General features: G+C 36.1%; 1 protein-coding gene across 7 annotated transcripts in view; it reads left to right on the top strand.

Annotated features, from left to right (window-relative positions):
• Window positions 1-17,839, top strand: part of MTIF2 (mitochondrial translational initiation factor 2) — a 43,869-nt gene extending 26,030 nt beyond the window's left edge. For 6 of the 7 annotated variants that reach the window (XM_079940611.1, XM_079940609.1, XM_079940614.1 and 3 more), the window contains 11 exons: window positions 351-522; window positions 978-1,138; window positions 2,037-2,213; window positions 4,172-4,311; window positions 10,286-10,410; window positions 11,713-11,917; window positions 12,278-12,530; window positions 13,186-13,326; window positions 14,951-15,115; window positions 16,904-17,044; window positions 17,620-17,839. In XM_079940611.1, the coding sequence (XP_079796737.1) occupies window positions 351-522; window positions 978-1,138; window positions 2,037-2,213; window positions 4,172-4,311; window positions 10,286-10,410; window positions 11,713-11,917; window positions 12,278-12,530; window positions 13,186-13,326; window positions 14,951-15,115; window positions 16,904-17,044; window positions 17,620-17,792 (1,853 nt within the window). In that variant the 3' untranslated portion in view covers window positions 17,793-17,839. Of the gene's footprint in view, window positions 1-350; window positions 523-977; window positions 1,139-2,036; window positions 2,214-4,171; window positions 4,312-10,285; window positions 10,411-11,712; window positions 11,918-12,277; window positions 12,531-13,185; window positions 13,327-14,950; window positions 15,116-16,903; window positions 17,045-17,619 lie in introns of those variants that run through there. The other variant, XM_079940615.1, reaches the window with a different exon arrangement.
• The last annotated feature ends 890 nt before the right edge of the window (window positions 17,840-18,729 follow it).

An 18,729-nucleotide genomic window follows, 5' to 3' on the forward strand; every position in this document is an offset into this window, starting at 1 on the left:
ATTTTTAAAGTCTTTATTGGATTTGTTACAATATTGCTTCTGTTTTATGTTTTGGTTTTTTGGCCTCGAGGCATGTGGGATTTTAACTCCCCGACCAGGAATCGAACCCGCACTCCCTGCATTGGTAGGCAAAGTATTAACCACTGGGCCGCCAGGGAACTCCGTGTATCATATTTTAAAGATTATTTTCTTTTCAACTTTTTTATGATTCGTTAACATTAGAGAAACGGATAGCTTATATAGTTATTCCTCTCATTGAGTGTATTGTTTATATAGATGTTTATCAATAGAGGTCACTTTCTGGAACATTTAATTCGTGATCCTAAAAGGTTTTATTTTGTTTCACCCAGATTGTGTATATGAATCTTTATTGAACACTGCTGTTGACATAGATTCACTAGAAGCACACTCACATTTAGATGAAGTCTGGATCAAAGAAGTGATAAAGAAGTCAGGGATGAAGTTAAAATGGAGCAAATTAAAACAGGACAAAGTCAAAGAAAATAAAGATGCTGTAAAAAGGTAAAACTTAACTGTATAAATTGGGGGAAGGAGACCACATTGTTTTATTCACACTTTTTAATGGAAACATTTGCCTTAAAATTCCTTTTGCAATTAAAATGATGTGTGAGTATAGGTTAAACTTTTCTTCAAAGTGCTTAAAGTATCAAAAAGTATATTATAAAACTCTAAGAGTTATTTTTCTTAGTTTGCTCAGTGTATATATTGATCCTGAATTTTAAAATTTTTTTCAGTTTTGCTCACTGTTATGAAGATACCTACAGTAGGTGGGCAGTCATTATTATTTTATCATAAGTCATTGTATGTATAGAAGAGGAAAATAGTTATGTCTAATCAAAGCTAAATGTTGGGTTTTATTGTTAATGGTAGTTCACAGAGATAACTGCAGATCAGTTCACTGGCTATAAAGTGTTTCTGATATTTAAGAAATGAAACTCCTTTGCTGTTAATTGTAGGCCCCAGGCAGATCCAGCTTTATTAATACCAAGGTCCCCAGTTGTTACTATAATGGGCCATGTTGATCATGGAAAAACGACGTTACTTGACAAACTGCGAAAAACTCAAGTGGCAGCAATGGAAGCTGGAGGCATCACTCAGCACATTGGTGCCTTTCTTGGTATGAACACAGATCACCTTACAATGTGCTTGGGAACCCCACATATTATTTTCTTAAAATAGTGTCACCGTATGAAATATATGAATTTAAAGTAAAAGAAAGCCTAAAGCCATTGGTTTGATGAAATGTAGAGCTGGTGGTTAATAAAGGTTATTTTGTACAGTGTATAAGAAGAAAGTTATACCTCTTGTATTCTAGCTCATTCTTAGTTTGGTTTAATGAGCCTAAGACTCTTCAGTGCTAGGTTGTCATAATGTTACCACTCATAATTGAGTAACAGCTGTCATTTGCTGAACGCCTAGCATGTGCCCAGCACTGTTCTGAGCACTTACATGCTTTATCTTTTTTTATCTTCGCAACATCATGAGGTAGGTATTAGTATTCCTACATGCATATAAGGAGGCTGAGGCTTGTTTAGGTTGAGTTACTTGCTCAAAGTATACAGCTAGTAAAGTGGCAAAGCCAGCATTCAAACCCAAGGCTGTTGAACTCAAATCCTGAGCTTCTAACTGTGTACTAAATTGCCTCTGTTGCTCAAGACAGTTGTGCAGCTGGTGTTTGCTAATGCAGGAGTGGCTGCCTAGACAACTATCAGTCTGGTTTTTTCTCCAGAATATATTCCAGTTGGTGCATGTATGAAAATAGTTATATTCTAGAAATAGGTTGAGTTTCAGTGTGAAATTATTACATGAAAAGAAAACCCTAAAGGTCTCACTGGTATGTTATCACTCTTCATTGTGGAGTGATGATCCAAATGCATTGTTCTGATTAAGATTAATGGAAAGAATAAAATTATTTTGAAGAATTATTGATTGTGTTGATAAGGTCATGTATATTCCTTTGTATTAAGGAAGTATATATTTGAGTGCTTAGAGTTCTTGGATTTCTGTTTCCACAGTTTCTCTGCCTTCTGGGGAAAAGATAACCTTTCTTGATACTCCAGGACATGCTGCTTTCTCAGCAATGAGAGCCAGAGGTGCTCAGGTCACTGACATTATCATATTGGTTGTAGCTGCAGATGATGGAGTGATGAAACAAACTGTAGAATCCATTCAGCATGCCAAAGATGCTCAAGGTACTGTGTGGCTGACTTACATGTATCAGGAAGGAAGTTGCTTTCTTTTTTTTAAAGGATCTACTACAAAGTCACTGTTTTTACATGTCGCTCATTTAATCTTCCTGGCAATCCCAGAATTATTATACCTGTTCTACAGGTAAGGTGCAAAGAAAGTTGAATTGTTTTCCCAAAGACATTAACTACTAAGAAGAGTATAGCAGGATTCAACTTGGGACTTGTGACCACAAGTATATTCCTTCCTCTACTGTTTACTTACTTGGCATGGTGTGACAATTTAACAGTCTCAAATGACTTTTTAAAAAACGTTTTAACGTTTAACAGCTATAAAAGTAAGCCTAGAATAATGAACCCCTATGTACCCATCACCTCAATTCATTAGGAGTTACAAAGTGGTGATATTCTAATTGTTATTCCTTATTCATTTATTATCTGGAATTCTTCTCTAAAAGAGACTTTTCCCTCATCTGCTTTAAATAAGTTCCTATTTGGTCAAAGGTATAAAATCGAAACTTTTGGAAAATACTTGGCTATATTCTCCCTTATTTCTCCATTTAAAAATTGTAATAATAGGGAATTCCCTGGCAGTCCAGTGGTTAGGACTGCACACTTTCACTGCCGAGGGCATGAGTTCAATCCCTGGTTGGGGAACTAAGATCTTGCAAGCCACGTGGCGTGGCCAAGAAAAAAAAAATTGTAATAATAAACCCCACACACATACTTTGTACATTCATTCTTATTGTGATATGACCCTACACCCACTGAGAAAATACTGTTGTCTTGAGAAAATGTACCTGAAGGAATGCATCATATTCCCCTAGGTTTGTTGGCAAGAAAAAAAAGAAAGGGTTGACAATCATTGATCTAGTCCAGTGTTTTTTTCATCTCACAACATGAAAACTAAGACCCAGAGGGTGGCAGGAACTTCCCCAGTTACAGTTAATTTGCACATGCCTGCATTTGGAATCCGGTCTTCTAGCTTGTGTTCCTCTCTTTATTTTTTAATTCCTCAAAACTACCTTTGTGGAATGGGCTATGTTCTTAATGATCCTAGGGAATATAATAAAAATAAGAATGGTAAATCTGTCAGGGACCCTGTAACAAAGCAGTTGGTTGAGATATGATGAATTCCTTACATCATGCTTTCTGTACCTGTTCTCTTGGTGCCTGTTAAGTTCTAGCTGATCGATATAGAATGTACTTTTTCATAATAATAGGCTGTGGATTGCATAGCTCTTTCGTGTCTATTTTCAATTTCTGTTCCTTTGATACCTGAGAAAATTGCAGAGTTGGTGAAACTCAATCAGAGAATTATCTCCTAGAATTTTGTGTGAGTTCTCTAATGAAAGGGTATGTTTAGTAATGACAAGTAGATTATAAGATTATTTGGTTCATTCATTAAGTAAACATTTATTGAGAATCTACTTTGTGTCAGTCACTCAGCTAAGTGTGTATGAAGAAAGAGTTGCTGTAAATCCTAAAAGAAAGTTTACAATAATGGTACTTAGTTTCACCCCAGGGTGAGATGTTGGGTTTTAACAGGGAACTCCTGGAAAGAAGAGGCAAATGATCTAGTGGTATTAGAATTAGAATCTTCTCTTGATTTTTTTTTTTCTGGAGATTATCTCTAGTGTAGTTGCTGATCTTGCTTTCAGATTTAAGGATAGTCCTTTCTCTACGCTAAGTACTGTTGTGTGTTTTGTTTTTGTTTTTTAATAATCATAATTGCGTATTCTTAATACAGAATCTTATAATTGCAGTTTTGACATCTCTCATCTGGAATCCTTCATGTGTATAAAGCAGAGTAGGTGGGTGTAAAGTGGGTCTTTTTAGATCTTTTGTTAGATAAATACATCCGCTGGGTCAAGAGAAAGCCAGAAAACATTGGCATCTTTCATTGTGAATACCTGGAATTGAAGTGTCATCATTTGCACTCTTCTTAACTCTGTCTCTTTCAGTTCCTATTGTCCTTGCCATAAACAAATGTGACAAAGCTGAGGCTGATCCTGAGAAAGTGAAAAAAGAACTGCTAGCTTATGATGTGGTATGTGAGGATTATGGAGGCGACGTTCAAGCAGTGCATGTTTCTGCACTCACGGTAAGTGCAGGCACCTCAGAGACAGTGTGTTCAGATGGGAGTGCTACACATCATGCACATAGTGCCTTATACCTCGAGAACATTCTGACATCCATAATTTCTGTTGTTGTTTAAAAATTCTCTGAGAACTAGGCGAAGCTGGTGTCATTATCCTAGTTTGGCAGATTGGAAATTAGGCTCAGAAAGATTAGTCATCAATCCAGAGGGGTCAGGTTTACCTATTCTTTTCTTACTACGAGGTACTTAGAATGAGGAGAATAAGTGGTGAATGATGTGGGGATAGGATAATAGTAGGATAAAGACTTTTAAGCAGAAACGAAATTCAGATGGTAATAAAAAGTGCTTGTTTTTAAAGTGAAAAACTATAGAATAGGTCTTAGGGCATTTAAGATAAATTTAAACAAAACTTTTTACTAATACAGTGTTGAAATATTTGGGTTCAGTTTGTTATTGATTGACTCAGTGTTTCTGTGAACTAAATTGCTGTAAGTTTTATAATGTTATTTATGATGAATTCCATTTTCTTTTAAATTACCAATTATTCTCTTCTGGATAAAATACACCAAGGAAGCTCAGTACCTGCTTTGTGATAGCATTTTCCAATTCTCTTGTCCTGTACAGGTTGCTGCTAAGTAAAAATTTCCTTTTTTGTCCATTCTTACCATATTCCATGGTTTACTCGTAATATGGACTTTTTTTCTTCTGATCATTCGATGAAGAAATTGTACTTTATTTGGCCACCTTCCTCCAATTAAGTCTCATTTTATCTTTACTTTTCCTAAATTTGTTACCTCCAAGATGATTAGAAGTTATGCCTCTGTTAATAGTAAAATTATGCCTCTTTTTCTCTGAAACTCATAAAATGCCACCTTACTTGTCTTCTTTCTACTATACCTTGATTGTTACTACGATGTGAAAACCAGATGGCAAGATTAGAACATTTGAAGACATGACCACCTTTTCTGCCCAGATATTAGATGAGTAGATAGATAGATGTAAAGCTGCTTAGGCAAATTTGGAGGCATGGCAAAGATGAATCCTGGGAATGGAGGTAAGAGAGTGGCAGGGAAGTAAGATGAGGCCTTCTTTTCTGATGAAGAATAGAGGACTCTTCATGCAAAGAAACAACCCCAGCTCTGCTTTTCAGAGCAGCATTTTGTAAATTGGAATAAATACTAGGAATAAGTAGATGGGTACGAAAAGTGTTTAGTTAGTTTTGTTACAGTTGTTTCTGTTGCTTTATATTGTAACAGTTGTGAGCAAGCTCTTAGCTGACATGGAGAATGGAAAAATCCCTTGTCTATCAGTTCCAGTTCCATCACCCGTTAATCAGCTGCATGATCTTGGAGACTTAGAAAGCATAGTAGACATAGATCATTAAAGGTGAAAGAATCATCTAATCTAGCTCCTTCATTTTACAGTTGAGGAAAGGTGATCCAGGAGGTGAACTGATTTTCCAAGGTTGTACAGCTGGGTAGTTGCAGAGTATAGGTTATAGTTTGGGTCTAGTCAGTGCTTTTTCTCCTTATTTATTTAATAAGAGTAAGTAGTGTTTGATTTACTTATTTTACAGGATTCTTGAGTGGATCAGATGAGATCAGTGAAAGCTTGTTCAATTGGATAGAACTTCAATTGTAACGTAGCACTGTAAAGAAAGTGAGAGGAAGAAAACACAATTGTAGAGACAGATGGAGGACAGAGGGTGAAAGAAGCATGTGTTTATAAAAGGGTATTAACACGGCTTCCCTGGTGGCACAGTGGTTGAGAGTCTGCCTGCCGATGCAGGGGACGCGGGTTCGTGCCCCGGTCCGGGAAGATCCCACATGCCGCGGAGCGGCTAGGCCCGTGAGCCATGGCCACTGGGCCTGCACGTACTCCGCAACGGAAGAGGCCGCAACAGTGAGAGGCCCGTGTACCACAAAAAAAAAGGGTATTAACAAACTCTAGTAGATATTCTTAAAAATATATATATATATAGATAGATAGATAGATGGATAATATATATATATAATATCTATCTATATATGTATAGCCACTGTTCGTTGCAAGATCAGTCCCTGGGTCGGATTTTCTTGCTTATCTCTTCTTCCCTCCCTCCCTTCCTCCCTCCCTTCCTTCTTTCCTTCTGTCAAATAGGGTAATTCATGTTTTGGGTTTTTTTTAAACATCTTTATTAGAGTATAATTGCTTTACAGTGGTGTGTTAGTTTCTGCTTTATAACAAGTGAATCAGCTATACATATATCCCCATATCTCCTCCCTCTTGCATCTCCCTCCCACCCTCCCTATCCCACCCCTCTAGGTGGTCACAAAGCACTGAGCTGAACTCCCTGTACTATGCGGCAGCTTCCCACTAGCTATCAGTTTTACATTTGGTAGTGTATATAAGTCCATGCCACTCTTACTTTGTCCCAGCTTACCCTTCCCCCTCCCCGTATCCTCAAGTCCGTTCTCTACGTCTGCATCTTTATTCCTGTCCTGCCCCTAGGTTCTTCATAACCATTTTTTCTTTCTTTTTTTAGATTCCATATATATGTGTTAGCATACGGTATTTGTTTTTCTCTTTCTGACTTACTTCACTTTGTATGACAGACTCTAGGTCCATCCATCTCACTACAAATAACTCAGTTTCGTTTCTTTTTATGGCTGAGTAATATTCCATTGTGTAACTGTGCCACATCTTCTTCATCTGTTCATCTGTCTGTGGACACTTAGGTTGCTTCCATGTCCTGGCTATTGTAAATACAGCTGCAGTGAACATTGTGGGACATGACTCTTTGAACAATGGTTTTCTCAGGGTATATGCCCAGTAGTGGGATTGCTGGGTCATATGGTAGTTCTACATTTAGTTTTTTAAGGAACTTCCATATTGTTCTCCATAGTGGCTGTATCAATTTACATTCCCACCAACAGTGCAAGAGGGTTCCCTTTTCTCCACACCCTCTCCAGCATTTATTCTTGTACATTTTTTGATGATGGCCATTCTGACCGGTGTGAGGTGATACCTCATTGTAGTTTTGACTTGTGTTTCTCTAATGATTAATGATGTTGAGCATTCTTTCATGTGTTTGTTGGCAATATGTATATCTTCTTGGAGAAATGTCTATTTAGGTCTTCTGCCCATTTTTGTATTGAGTTGTTTATTTGATACTGAGCTGCATGAACTGCTTGTAAATTTTGGTGATTAATCCTTTGTCAGTTGCTTCATTTGCAAATATTTTCTCCCATTCTGAGGGTTGTCTTTTCATCTTGTTTATGGTTTCCTTAGCTGTGCAAAAGCTTTGAAGTTTCATTAGGTCCCATTTGTTTATTTTTGTTTTTATTTCCATTTCTCTAGGAGGTGAGTCAAAAAGGATCTTGCTGTGATTTATGTCATAGAGTGTTATGCCTATGTTTTCCTCTAAGAGTTGTATAGTGTCTGGCATTACATTTAGGTCTTTAATCCATTTAGAGTTTACTTTTGTGTATGGTGTTAGGGAGTGTTCTAATTTCATTCTTTTACATGTAGCTGTCCAGTTTTCCCAGTACTACTTATTGAAGAGGCTGTCTTTTCTCCATTGTATATTCTTGCCTCCTTTATCAAAGATAAGGTGACCATTTGTGCGTGGGTTTATCTCTGGGCTTTCTATCCTGTTCCATTGATCGGTATTTATGTTTTTGTGCCAATGCCATACTGTCTTGATTACTGTAGCTTTGTAGTATAGTCTGAAGTCTGGGAGCCTGATACCTCCAGCTCCATTTTTCTTTCTCAAGATTGCTTTGGCTATTCGGGGTCTTTTGTGTTTCCATACAAATTGTGAAATTTTTTGTTCTAGTTCTATGAAAAATGCCATTGGTAGTTTGATAGGGATTGCATTGAATCTGTAGATTGCTTTGGGTAGTAGAGTCATTTTCACAATGTTGATTCTTCCAATCCAAGAACATGGTATATCTCTCCATCTGTTTGTATCATCTTTAATTTCTTTCATCAGTGTCTTATAGTTTTCTGCATACAGGTTTTTTATCTCCTTAAGTAGGCTTATTCCTAGCTATTTTATTCTTTTTGTTTCAGTGGTAAATGGTAGTGTTTCCTTAATTTTTCTTTCAGATTTTTCATCATTAGTGTATAGGAACTCAAGAATTTTCTGTGCATTAATTTTGTATCCTGCTACTTTACCAAATTCATTGATTAGCTCTAGTAGTTTTCTGGTAGCATCTTTAGGATTCTCTATGTATAGTATCATGTCATCTGCAAACAGTGACAGCTTTACTTCTTCTTTTCCGATTTGGATTTCTTTTATTTCTTTTTCTTCTCCGATTGCTGTGACTAAAACTTCCAAAACTATGTTGAATAATGGCAGTGAGACTGGGCAGCCTTGTCTTGTTCCTGATCTTAGTGGAAATGCTTTCAGTTTTTTACCATTGAGAAAGGTGTTGGCTGTGGGTTTGTCACATATGACCTTTATTATGTTGAGGTAAGTTCCCTTTATGCCTACCCTCTGGGAGGTTTTTATCATAAATGGGTGTTGAATTTTGTCAAAAGCTTTGTCTGCATCTATTGAGTTGATCTTATGGTTTTTCTTCTTCAGTTTGTTAATATGGTGTATCACATTGATTGATTTGCGTATATTGAAGAATCCTTGCGTTCCTGGGATAAACCCCACTTGATCATGGTGTATGATCCTTTTAATGTGCTGTTGGATTCTTTTTGCTAGTATTTTGTTGAGGATTTTTGCATCTATGTTCATCAGTGATATTGGCCTGTAGTTTTCTTTCTTTGTAACATCTTTGTCTGGTTTTGGTATCAGGGTGATGGTGGCCTCGTAGAATGATTTTGGGAGTGTTCCTCCCTCTGCTATATTTTGGAAGAGTTTGAGAAGGATAGGAGTTAGTTCATCTCTAAATGTTTGATAGAATTCGCCTGTGAAGCCATATGATCCTGAGCTTTTGTTTCTTGGAAGATTTTTAATCACAGTCTCAATTTCAGTGCTTTTGATTGGTCCGTTTATATTTTCTATTTCTTCCTGGTTCAGTCTTGGAAAGTTGCGCATTTCTAAGAATTTGTCCATTTCTTCCAGGTTGTCCACTTTATTGGCATATAGTTGCTTATAGTAATCTCTCATGATCCTTTGTATTTCTGCAGTGTTAGTTCTTACTTCTGCTTTTTCATTTCTAATTCTATTGATTTGAGTCTTTTTTTTTTTTTTTGGTGGTACACGGGCCTCTCACTCTTGTGGCCTCTCCTGTTGTGGAGCACAGGCTCCAGACGCGCGGCTCAGCGGCCATGGCTCACAGGCCCAGCTGCTCCATGGCATGTGGGATCTTAGTGGACTGGTGCACGAACCCGTTGTCCCCTGCATCAGCAGGCGGACTCTCAACCACTGCGCCACCAGGGAAGCCCTCTCCCTTTTTTTCTTGATGAGTCTGGCTAATGGTTTATCAATTTTGTTTATCTTCTCAAAAAACCAGCTTTTAGTTTTATTGATCTCTGCTATTTTTTCCTTCATTTCATTTTCATTTATTTCTGATCTTTATGGTTTCTTTCCTTCTGCTAACTTTGGGGTTTTTTAGTTCTTCTTTCTCTAGTTGCTTTAGGTGTAAGGTTAGGTTGTTTATTTGAGATGTTTCTTGTGTCTTGAGGTAAGATTGTATTGCTATAAACTTCCCTCTTAGAACTGCTTTGCTGCATCCCATAGGTTTTGGTTTGTCGTGTTTTCATTGTCATTTGTTTCTAGGTATTTTTTTATTTCCTCTTTGATTTCTTCAGTGATCTCTTGGTTATTAAGTAGTGTATTGTTTAGCCTCCATGTGTCTGTATGTTTTACAGATTTTTTTCCTGTAATTGATACCTAGTCTCGTAGTATTGTGTAATTCATGTTTTTAATGCTTAAAGAGAAAAGTGTAACTGTCGAGAATTATTTGGCTTTCTGATCCTGGTATTTACATTTACAGATATTATTTGTTAATGCATATTAACAGGTTTTTTGTTATTAAAGGGCGATAACATGATGGCTTTGGCAGAGGCAACAATTGCTCTTGCAGAAATGTTAGAATTGAAAGCAGACCCTACTGGTCCAGTTGAAGGAACAGTAATAGAATCTTTCACAGACAAAGGAAGAGGGTACGTCTGTTAAAATGGTTGCTTTCTAATAATTTTATTTCATTGTTTTTGTGACTTGATTATATAACAGTATCTTATGTTTATTGCACATTATTGTTAGTCCCTGAACAATATTTTCAAAGCATTTGTTTTAAAAAATATGGATTTCCCTGGCAGTCCAGTGGTTAAGACTCCACGCTTCCACTGCAGGGGGCACGGGTTCGACGCCTGGTTGGGGAAGTTCTGCATGCCGCTGCGGTGCAGCCAAAAATATATATATTTTTTTTAAATAAAAATAAGAAGTATTTTATTGCACTGGCACACAGAACACAAACATGCAGTTATCAGTAGATCTTAGCAAATATGTGTATACATTTAGTAGTCATATTTAGGTGACTTACTAGTTCAATTTGCTTGGTATCTTTTTTTCTCCCCACTGTCTTAACTGAATTGCTAAAGCCTTATAGACTAACATAACTTGGAATAAAATGGCAATTGTTGCATTTTAGGGTTTCTAAATTCTTTATGTTCTTACCCATTAATATATAGTAAGATTGTTGGAACAGTGTTCTCTTCTTTAATTTCCCTCCCTATTAGCAAAAGAGGTCTTTTCACTGCTTAACAAATTATAGAAAGGAGATTAGGATTCTGTCAGAACACTTAGCTGTCTGCACCCTTCACTACCATAACCTTACAAGAAATGTTTTTTGTTTTCTTTTTTTTTAATTGTAAAAATTGCATAATATTAAATTTACCATCTTAACCATTTTGAAACGTACAGTTTAGTAGTATTAAGTATATTCATATTGTTGTGCAACAGATCTCTAGAACTTTTTCATCTTGCAAAACAAACTCTGTACCCATGAAGCACTAATTTCCCCGCCCTCCTCCACCCAGCCTTTGGCAGCTATCTTTCAGTAGTTGTTTCCATGATTTTGGCTACTTTAGATACTTCATATGAGTGGAATCATGTAATATTGTCCTTTTTGACTGGCTTATTTCATTTAGCATATGTTCGTCCAGGAGGTTCATGCGTATTCTAGCATGTGACAGGATTTTCTTTTTTTAAGGTTTTATAATATTCCATTATACATATATACTGCATGTTCTTTATCCATTCTTCCATTGATGGACATTTAGCTTGTAATTTTGAAGAAATGTCTTTATAGTATGAAAAACTGTTTGAGAAGTTGAGAAGTGGTGGAATTAACCCTGTGTGTTCAAATTATATATTTTTTAATCTCATAAAGATATCTTTACTGAGAAAGTGCCATTACATCATGATTATGGCATTAAGAGTATATACTTTTATTTTCATATTAGTCCTGTTACTACAGCTATAATTCAAAGAGGAACTTTGAGAAAAGGCTCCATTCTGGTTGCTGGAAAGAGTTGGGCAAAAGTACGCTTAATGTTTGATGAAAATGACAAAGTAATCAATGAGGCCTGTCCCAGCATGCCAGTGGGAATTATAGGCTGGAGAGACTTCCCTTCTGCAGGAGATGAAATTCTTGAAGTAGAATCTGAGGTATATCAAGCTTAATTCCTCTACAGTAGATATGATATAATGATTTAAAATATCAATCTATAATGTTATACCAAATAAGTAATAAATAATTCAGTACTATAACGGGCTGTGAGGGGGGGGCTAGTGATGTCATTTTAGAGTTTGGCTGTAAAATTTGGCTTTTAAAATTTGAGATAAGATTTTTAAATAATTTCAAATTTACACAAAGCCTCCATATAAAAGTTTTGTAAGTTTCTTAAAACTTTAAAATTAGTGGTTTCATATATGAGCTAGGCTAATTTCATAGTGGAGGAAAAAACCAGCAGTTACTGGTTTCTATTTAGTTAAATAATTCCCTTTTTTTTTTTTCCCCCTATAAAGCCAAGGGCACGTGAAGTTGTTCACTGGAGGAAGTATGAGCAAGAACAGGAGAAAAATAAAGAGGATCTGGAATTAATAGAAGAAAAACGAAAGGAACACCAAGAAGCACATCGGAAAGCCCGCGAGAAGTATGGCACTTTGCACTGGAAGGCGAGGTCATTTATAAAGTACAAAATAAAAAAACAGCAGCAACCCTTAAAGCCAAAAGAAAAAGCAGGAGGAGATTCAAATGTACTTCCTATAATTATTAAAGGTGACTTTTAAAAGATTTTACTTTACATCTCATTTTAGGAATATATGTATTTCGTCATTCTCACAATTAATTTGGGCCATTAAATTTAAGCCAAAATGATTTCAGTATTTTGGGGGGGAATTTTAAAAAATTGAGATATACTTGACATGTAACATTATATTAGTTTCATAATGATTCAGTATTTGCATATATGGTGAAATGATCACCATAATAAGTCTAGTTAACATCTGTCACCATCCTTAGTTATAAAGTTTTTTTTTCTTGTGATGAGCACTTTTAATATCTACTCTCTTAGCAACTTTCAAATATGCAGTGCAGTGTTATTAACTATAGTCACCGTGCTGCATATTATATTCCCATGACATATTTACTTTATAACTGGAAGTTTGTACCTTTTGACCCTCTTCACCCTTTTTGCCCACCCCCTCACTGGGGGAGATTTCCTTAGTAAACATTTATCTAGTGGATTTTGTTGTAAATGTACATTTGGTTCTTTATACTTTATTCAGTTAAGTAGATATTTATAATGCTAAAGAAAAGTGGATTTTGTGGTAAATGCTATTCCTATTATTCCTTTAAATAGATTATTGTCATTTTTGTGTCTGTTAATTTCTAACTGCTATCACCAATAATTTTAAACTTTTGCTGCATTTAGGTGATGTTGACGGTTCCGTAGAGGCCATTTTGAACATTATGGATACCTATGATGCTTCACATGAGTGTGAACTAGAGTTAGTACATTCTGGTGTGGGTGATATTAGTGAAAATGATGTTAACCTTGCTGAAACATTTCATGGTGAGGATTCCATTTCCTGTTTGTTTAACTGTGTTCCCTAGAGCATACTCTGAACCATTTGCTTCTGTCTTTTCTTGCTGGGCTAGTCACACCTGACATTTTACCCCCATCGGTATCCCCCTTCCTGTTGCAGTTCAGTCTCAGCTAGTGATTGAGGGCAAATGGGATGTGCAGTATTGCAGCCACAGCTCCACTGTGGCTGTCATTGTTGTACTGAAACTTTGGGGAACTATTTCAAGCCCCAGTAGTATTTCTTGAATGTACCATTACTGCCTCCTCACCACTTCCAGGTTCCCCCCCAACCCAGGCTTGGTTCTCTCTCTCTCTCTCTTTCATTTAGACTTTTTGAATGCTCTTTAATCTGCAATCAGCCTACTCAGTACTTTCCTTCATCTTTTACTTTTGGTTGCCTATTTTTGTTTACTTATAATTTTACAAATTATATTTTTCTTAAATCAAAAGCTCTTTTTAGCTTTATATGCCTTGAAGACAAGGGGACTGTTTGTGAGTCAAACTTACGATACACGGAAAGGGGACTCATGACTGCATGACTGTCGCTTTAACTAGGTTTAACATTTAGGCAAAGCACCAGTGTTATTGAGTGATTAATGAATCATTTAGGAAGGGGGTACTTAATGACCTAACTTGATTAGAATTAGATGTTACCTCTACTACTGAAAAGATGTTTTCAATAATGTTGGTTATTTCAAAGTATTTTATGGGCACTGACTTTTCTATTAATGCAGATAGTATGATGCATTGAATGATTTCTTAATGATAATAAGACTTTCAAGGTGGTTCTGTTTTTCTCCTGATTAAGCCATTTGCATAAATTTTTTTTCACACCCCCAAGGTATTTGCAGTTAAATACATTATTTGTTCTTTGGTAAAATGGTCAGCTCCATGGAACTTCTTTCATTTCTTAAACAACTCTTGAACTTTACCAATTAAGTAACTACAGTTGACACTTGAACAACACGGGTTTGAACTGCGGGTCCACTTATACGTGGATTTTTTCAATAGTAAATATTACAGTGTACTACAAGATCCAAGGTTGGTTAACTCCTCGGATGTGGAGGAACCGCATTTATATGGAGGGCCAACCATAAATTATGCTCGGATTTTCAACTACACGGAGGATTGGTGCCCCTAACACCTGTGTTGCTCAAGGGTCATCTGTATTTTTTGAATATCTTTTGGCCAGCTGAATATCTAAGAGCAAACAACAAAAGTTGTAGACTATAAGATTATAATTAATAACAGAATTGTTATTAAAATAATGTAGTATTTCAGTTCTAATCATTTTTTTATTTCTCTGGTATGAAAGCTTCGTTTAGCATATTGCCTTGCACATAATGGTCATTTAAAATAATGTTCCTTAAATGATTGGATTTAAAAATCATAAAGAAATCTTCCTTGTTTAATAAGCCACAATAGAATTTATAAAATCCTTTCATTAATTTAAAAAATTAACTAGTTTTCATGAGAAAAAAATATAGAATTTACCTCTCCTACTCACTTTTAATTTACATAGAAGCAAAAAATTTAGATTTGAGTTTTTGCTTGGAAGACAAAACTGTTTAATGCAATATTTGTGCTACTTTATTGTATTTATGCTTTCCAGGTGTTATATATGGCTTCAATGTGAATGCAGGCAATGTTATCCAGCAGTCGGCTGCAAAAAAAGGAGTAAAAATTAAACTTCACAAAATCATTTACCGTCTTATTGAAGATTTGCAGGAGGAACTGAGCAGTAGATTGCCCTGCATTGTGGAAGAGCACACAATAGGTGAGTGTTCACTGAATGTTTAAACATTCGTATCTAACCTGCTGTAAATAACACTTGAAAGCAAAGTTTAAGGGAAATGTATTTTGCTGTTTAAATATGTTCACTGTTCCAACACATATCCTGTGTTCTAGAAAAAAATGACTACTATAGATAAAGGTTCAGTGTAACTTCGTATGAATTATAAACACCTGCCCTCTGCAAGGTGTTGTGCTTTTGGCTGTGAGGATACAAAGGCAAATAAGGCAGTAAGAACTTGCCCTCTAGTTAGACATAAACCACTAATTGTAATACAGAGTAGACTGGGATGGGAGGCATAAACATTATTAACAGTGTTGTGGAAGGAGCCATTGATTTTGTCCAGCAGCTGGCAAAGAAATCCACCATGAGAAGAAAATTTACATTTAAATATTAAACATTTAAAAATATTTTTTTCTAACATATCCCTTGGCCAGTTTAACGGCTAAATTTATTTCAGATGGACTGAATCAGTTTATCTCTTCTCTTTCCTCCCCACATCCTGATATTTTTGGTTAACTTTTAATTTTGATGATAGTTTTATATTTCCAGAAAAACTACTGGAGAAGTATAAGCAACTCCCTCCCACTTCACCAGTTGTTTACATTTTGCCCCATTTGTTTTAGTCCTCCCCCTTCAAACACACACACACACACACACACACATTTTTTTTCTGGGCCATTTGATAGTAAATTTGAGATATTGTGTTCATTTGCCCGTAAATATTTGCATTTCCTAAACACAAGGATGTTCTCGTATAAAACTGCAGAACAAGTATCAAACTCAGGAAATTGAACATTAATACTCTTATCTAAGTCAACAAGTATCAAACTCAGGAAATTGAACGTTAATACTCTTATCTAAGTCACAGTCCATGTTCCAATTTTGTTCATTGTCCCTATATAATGTACTTTATAAATATATATTTTTCCCTCAGTCCAGGATCACAGATTAGGTTCTTCAGTCTTTTGACCGTGACATTTTTGACGTGTATATAGGCCAGTGATTTTGTTGAATGTACTTTAATTTGGATTTGTCTGTTTCCTCATGATGAGACTCAGTATTTGCATTTTTGGTCCACAGTACAGATTTATTTTAGGCTTTTCTGACCTACTTAACATGATCACACAGAGATTTGTATGTTCTTGTGCTAAGAGCAATTTGGAAAACTGAGTCATATGAGGGTTTCCAGGAGTAAGTGAGAGCACCAAATAACACTAATTCTAGAAATGGTACATTATAGTGTGTGGTTCCGTGTCATTATTGGAATTTGTTTTAAATTTCAGTCAGTAAAAAAAAATTAAGCTGACTCACAGAATTAGTACTCTTAAGTGTATATAAATTACCCATGGTGAGATTAAAAATAAATCAGGCAACAAGGGATGGTCCGTTCAAGAAAATATATTGAGGGACAACTGAAAATCAGGTTTTCATGGAGCAGACAGGAATTATACTAATCTTATCAAATGATAGCATCTTCTATTGCATTTTATTCATCCAAAAAAGTGAACATTTCATTTATTTTTCATTCTTTTGGTAAGCACATGTAGTTTTGTTGATTTTCTTTTCCAAGAATACCCAAGGATTTTCATGTTTTTATTTCTAATATTGGCCAGGAAAGTAAAGTTGGTTGAGTTAGAGAAAATTAGGACTTTCTTGCACGAGTTTGTAATTTTTCTCACACCTTTAACTGTTACTCTGCCGAATGTCAGAAATTATGTATTTCTCAGAATTTTTGTTTTCTGTATACTTAATGTTCTCTTCTTCCTAAAGGTGAGGCTTCTATACTAGCTACCTTCTCTATAACAGAAGGGAAGAAAAAAGTTCCTGTGGCCGGCTGCAGAGTCCAAAAGGGACAGTTAGAAAAACAAAAAAAATTTAAATTAATACGTAATGGACATGTTATTTGGAAGGGTAAGCAACATAAAACTCTTTCTATAATATCATATCCAGTCACCAAAACCTGATGATCCTGGGTAACTGAAATCTTTCACTCCCATAATCCTAGTTCAGGCCACTTCTTGCTAACTCATATCTGGCCTCCAGTCCTAATGACTCTCCCAGGATTGTTAGTCCCCAAATCTTTCTAAGGTTCTAAAAATTGGCCCCAAACTACCTTTCCAGCCATGTCTCTCCTACACTTGGATCCACATCATTATATTTTCATTCTTTCTTAACAAGCTTGTGCCTGCCTCGTCTTCATCCTGGTGTAACTCATTCTTCAAGTCCTGAGTATAACCCCCATCCCCTGTAAAGTGTTAACCTTTGAAAAGGGAGACAGTACTTTTCGCTACAAATCACATCTTGTTTATAGCAAACTTCATTTTTCTTTGGTTTCCCTGGTATTTTGTCCATCTTTTAACATGACAGGACTGTAAAATCTGTGAGAATTTCAGTGTAATTTTTTCCTTTTAACACCAGACTACAACTGCACTTGTTGGGTACTTATTTGAGTTATATGAACCATAAGTTTTTTTCTCTTTTTTAAGGCTCATTAATCTCACTGAAACACCATAAAGATGATATTTCAGTCATCAAAACTGGAATGGATTGTGGTCTTAGTTTGGATGAAGAAAAGATAGAATTTAAAGTGGGAGATGATATTGTCTGTTATGAAGAAAAGGAAGTTCTAGCCAAGACTTCTTGGGATCCAGGATTTTAAAATTGTATTAAAAATGTAAATAATTAAATGTTTTGCTTTATTACAGAGCAACTAGTTTCGTCTTACTAAAGGTAATAATTCACCACTCACTACTGGTCAGAAAGTTCTGCCGAGCATTAACAGGTGTTAACTGTCAAAATGCTACAGAATTAGGAAACCTTATTTAAGGACGCGTCCAACTAGAAATCCTGGAGTAGGGAAAGAATATGGCTAAAGGGAATTGTTAATTATTGGTGTATCAGTGAATCTAATAATCAGTTTAATAAACTTCAAGTGCTTACTTTAGTTCATTGATATCAAGAAGTAAGCCTCCCTGAACTCCGCTCCATAGATAAAATATGGTACCAGTCAAATACTGTGAAACGATTATTTTTCAGTGTCAGCAGTACCAATGAGCAAACCTCAGAACTTAAAATTCCAAAGAGGAGTTCACACTCAACATTAAAGGACTTTGGGTGATTTTTTTTTTAAACAGATCTTTATTGTTGTATAATTGCTTCACAGTACTGTTAGCTTCTGTTGTAAAACAAAGTGAATCAGCCATATGCAGATGAATTTTTTAACTGGCAACTTGCGAGCTCTGCCGCCTTTAAACTTCCTTTGTAGGAAACAAGTGTCAATACATTGTAGCTTCTTTTTAGGCAAGGTTATAATACCAATTCACACAAACCAATGTTTCTCAATCTGGGGGTGGCGGAGGTTCCTCCCCACCCCTAGGGGTCATTTGGCAATGTCTGGATACTTTTGGTTGTGGGGAGGGGTAGTGTGCTACTGGCAGCAAGTGGGTACAGACCAGGGATACTGTTCATCACCCTGTGATATACAGCAAAGTCCCTACAACCAAAAATTATCAGTCAAAAATGTCAGTACTGGGGGCTTCCCTGGTGGTGCAGTGGTTGAGAGTCCACCTGCCAATGCAGGGGACACTGGTTTGTGC

Source organism: Stenella coeruleoalba (genome assembly GCF_951394435.1).
Source record: "Stenella coeruleoalba genome assembly, chromosome: 13".
In the NCBI taxonomy this organism is placed as follows: Eukaryota; Metazoa; Chordata; class Mammalia; order Artiodactyla; family Delphinidae; genus Stenella; species Stenella coeruleoalba.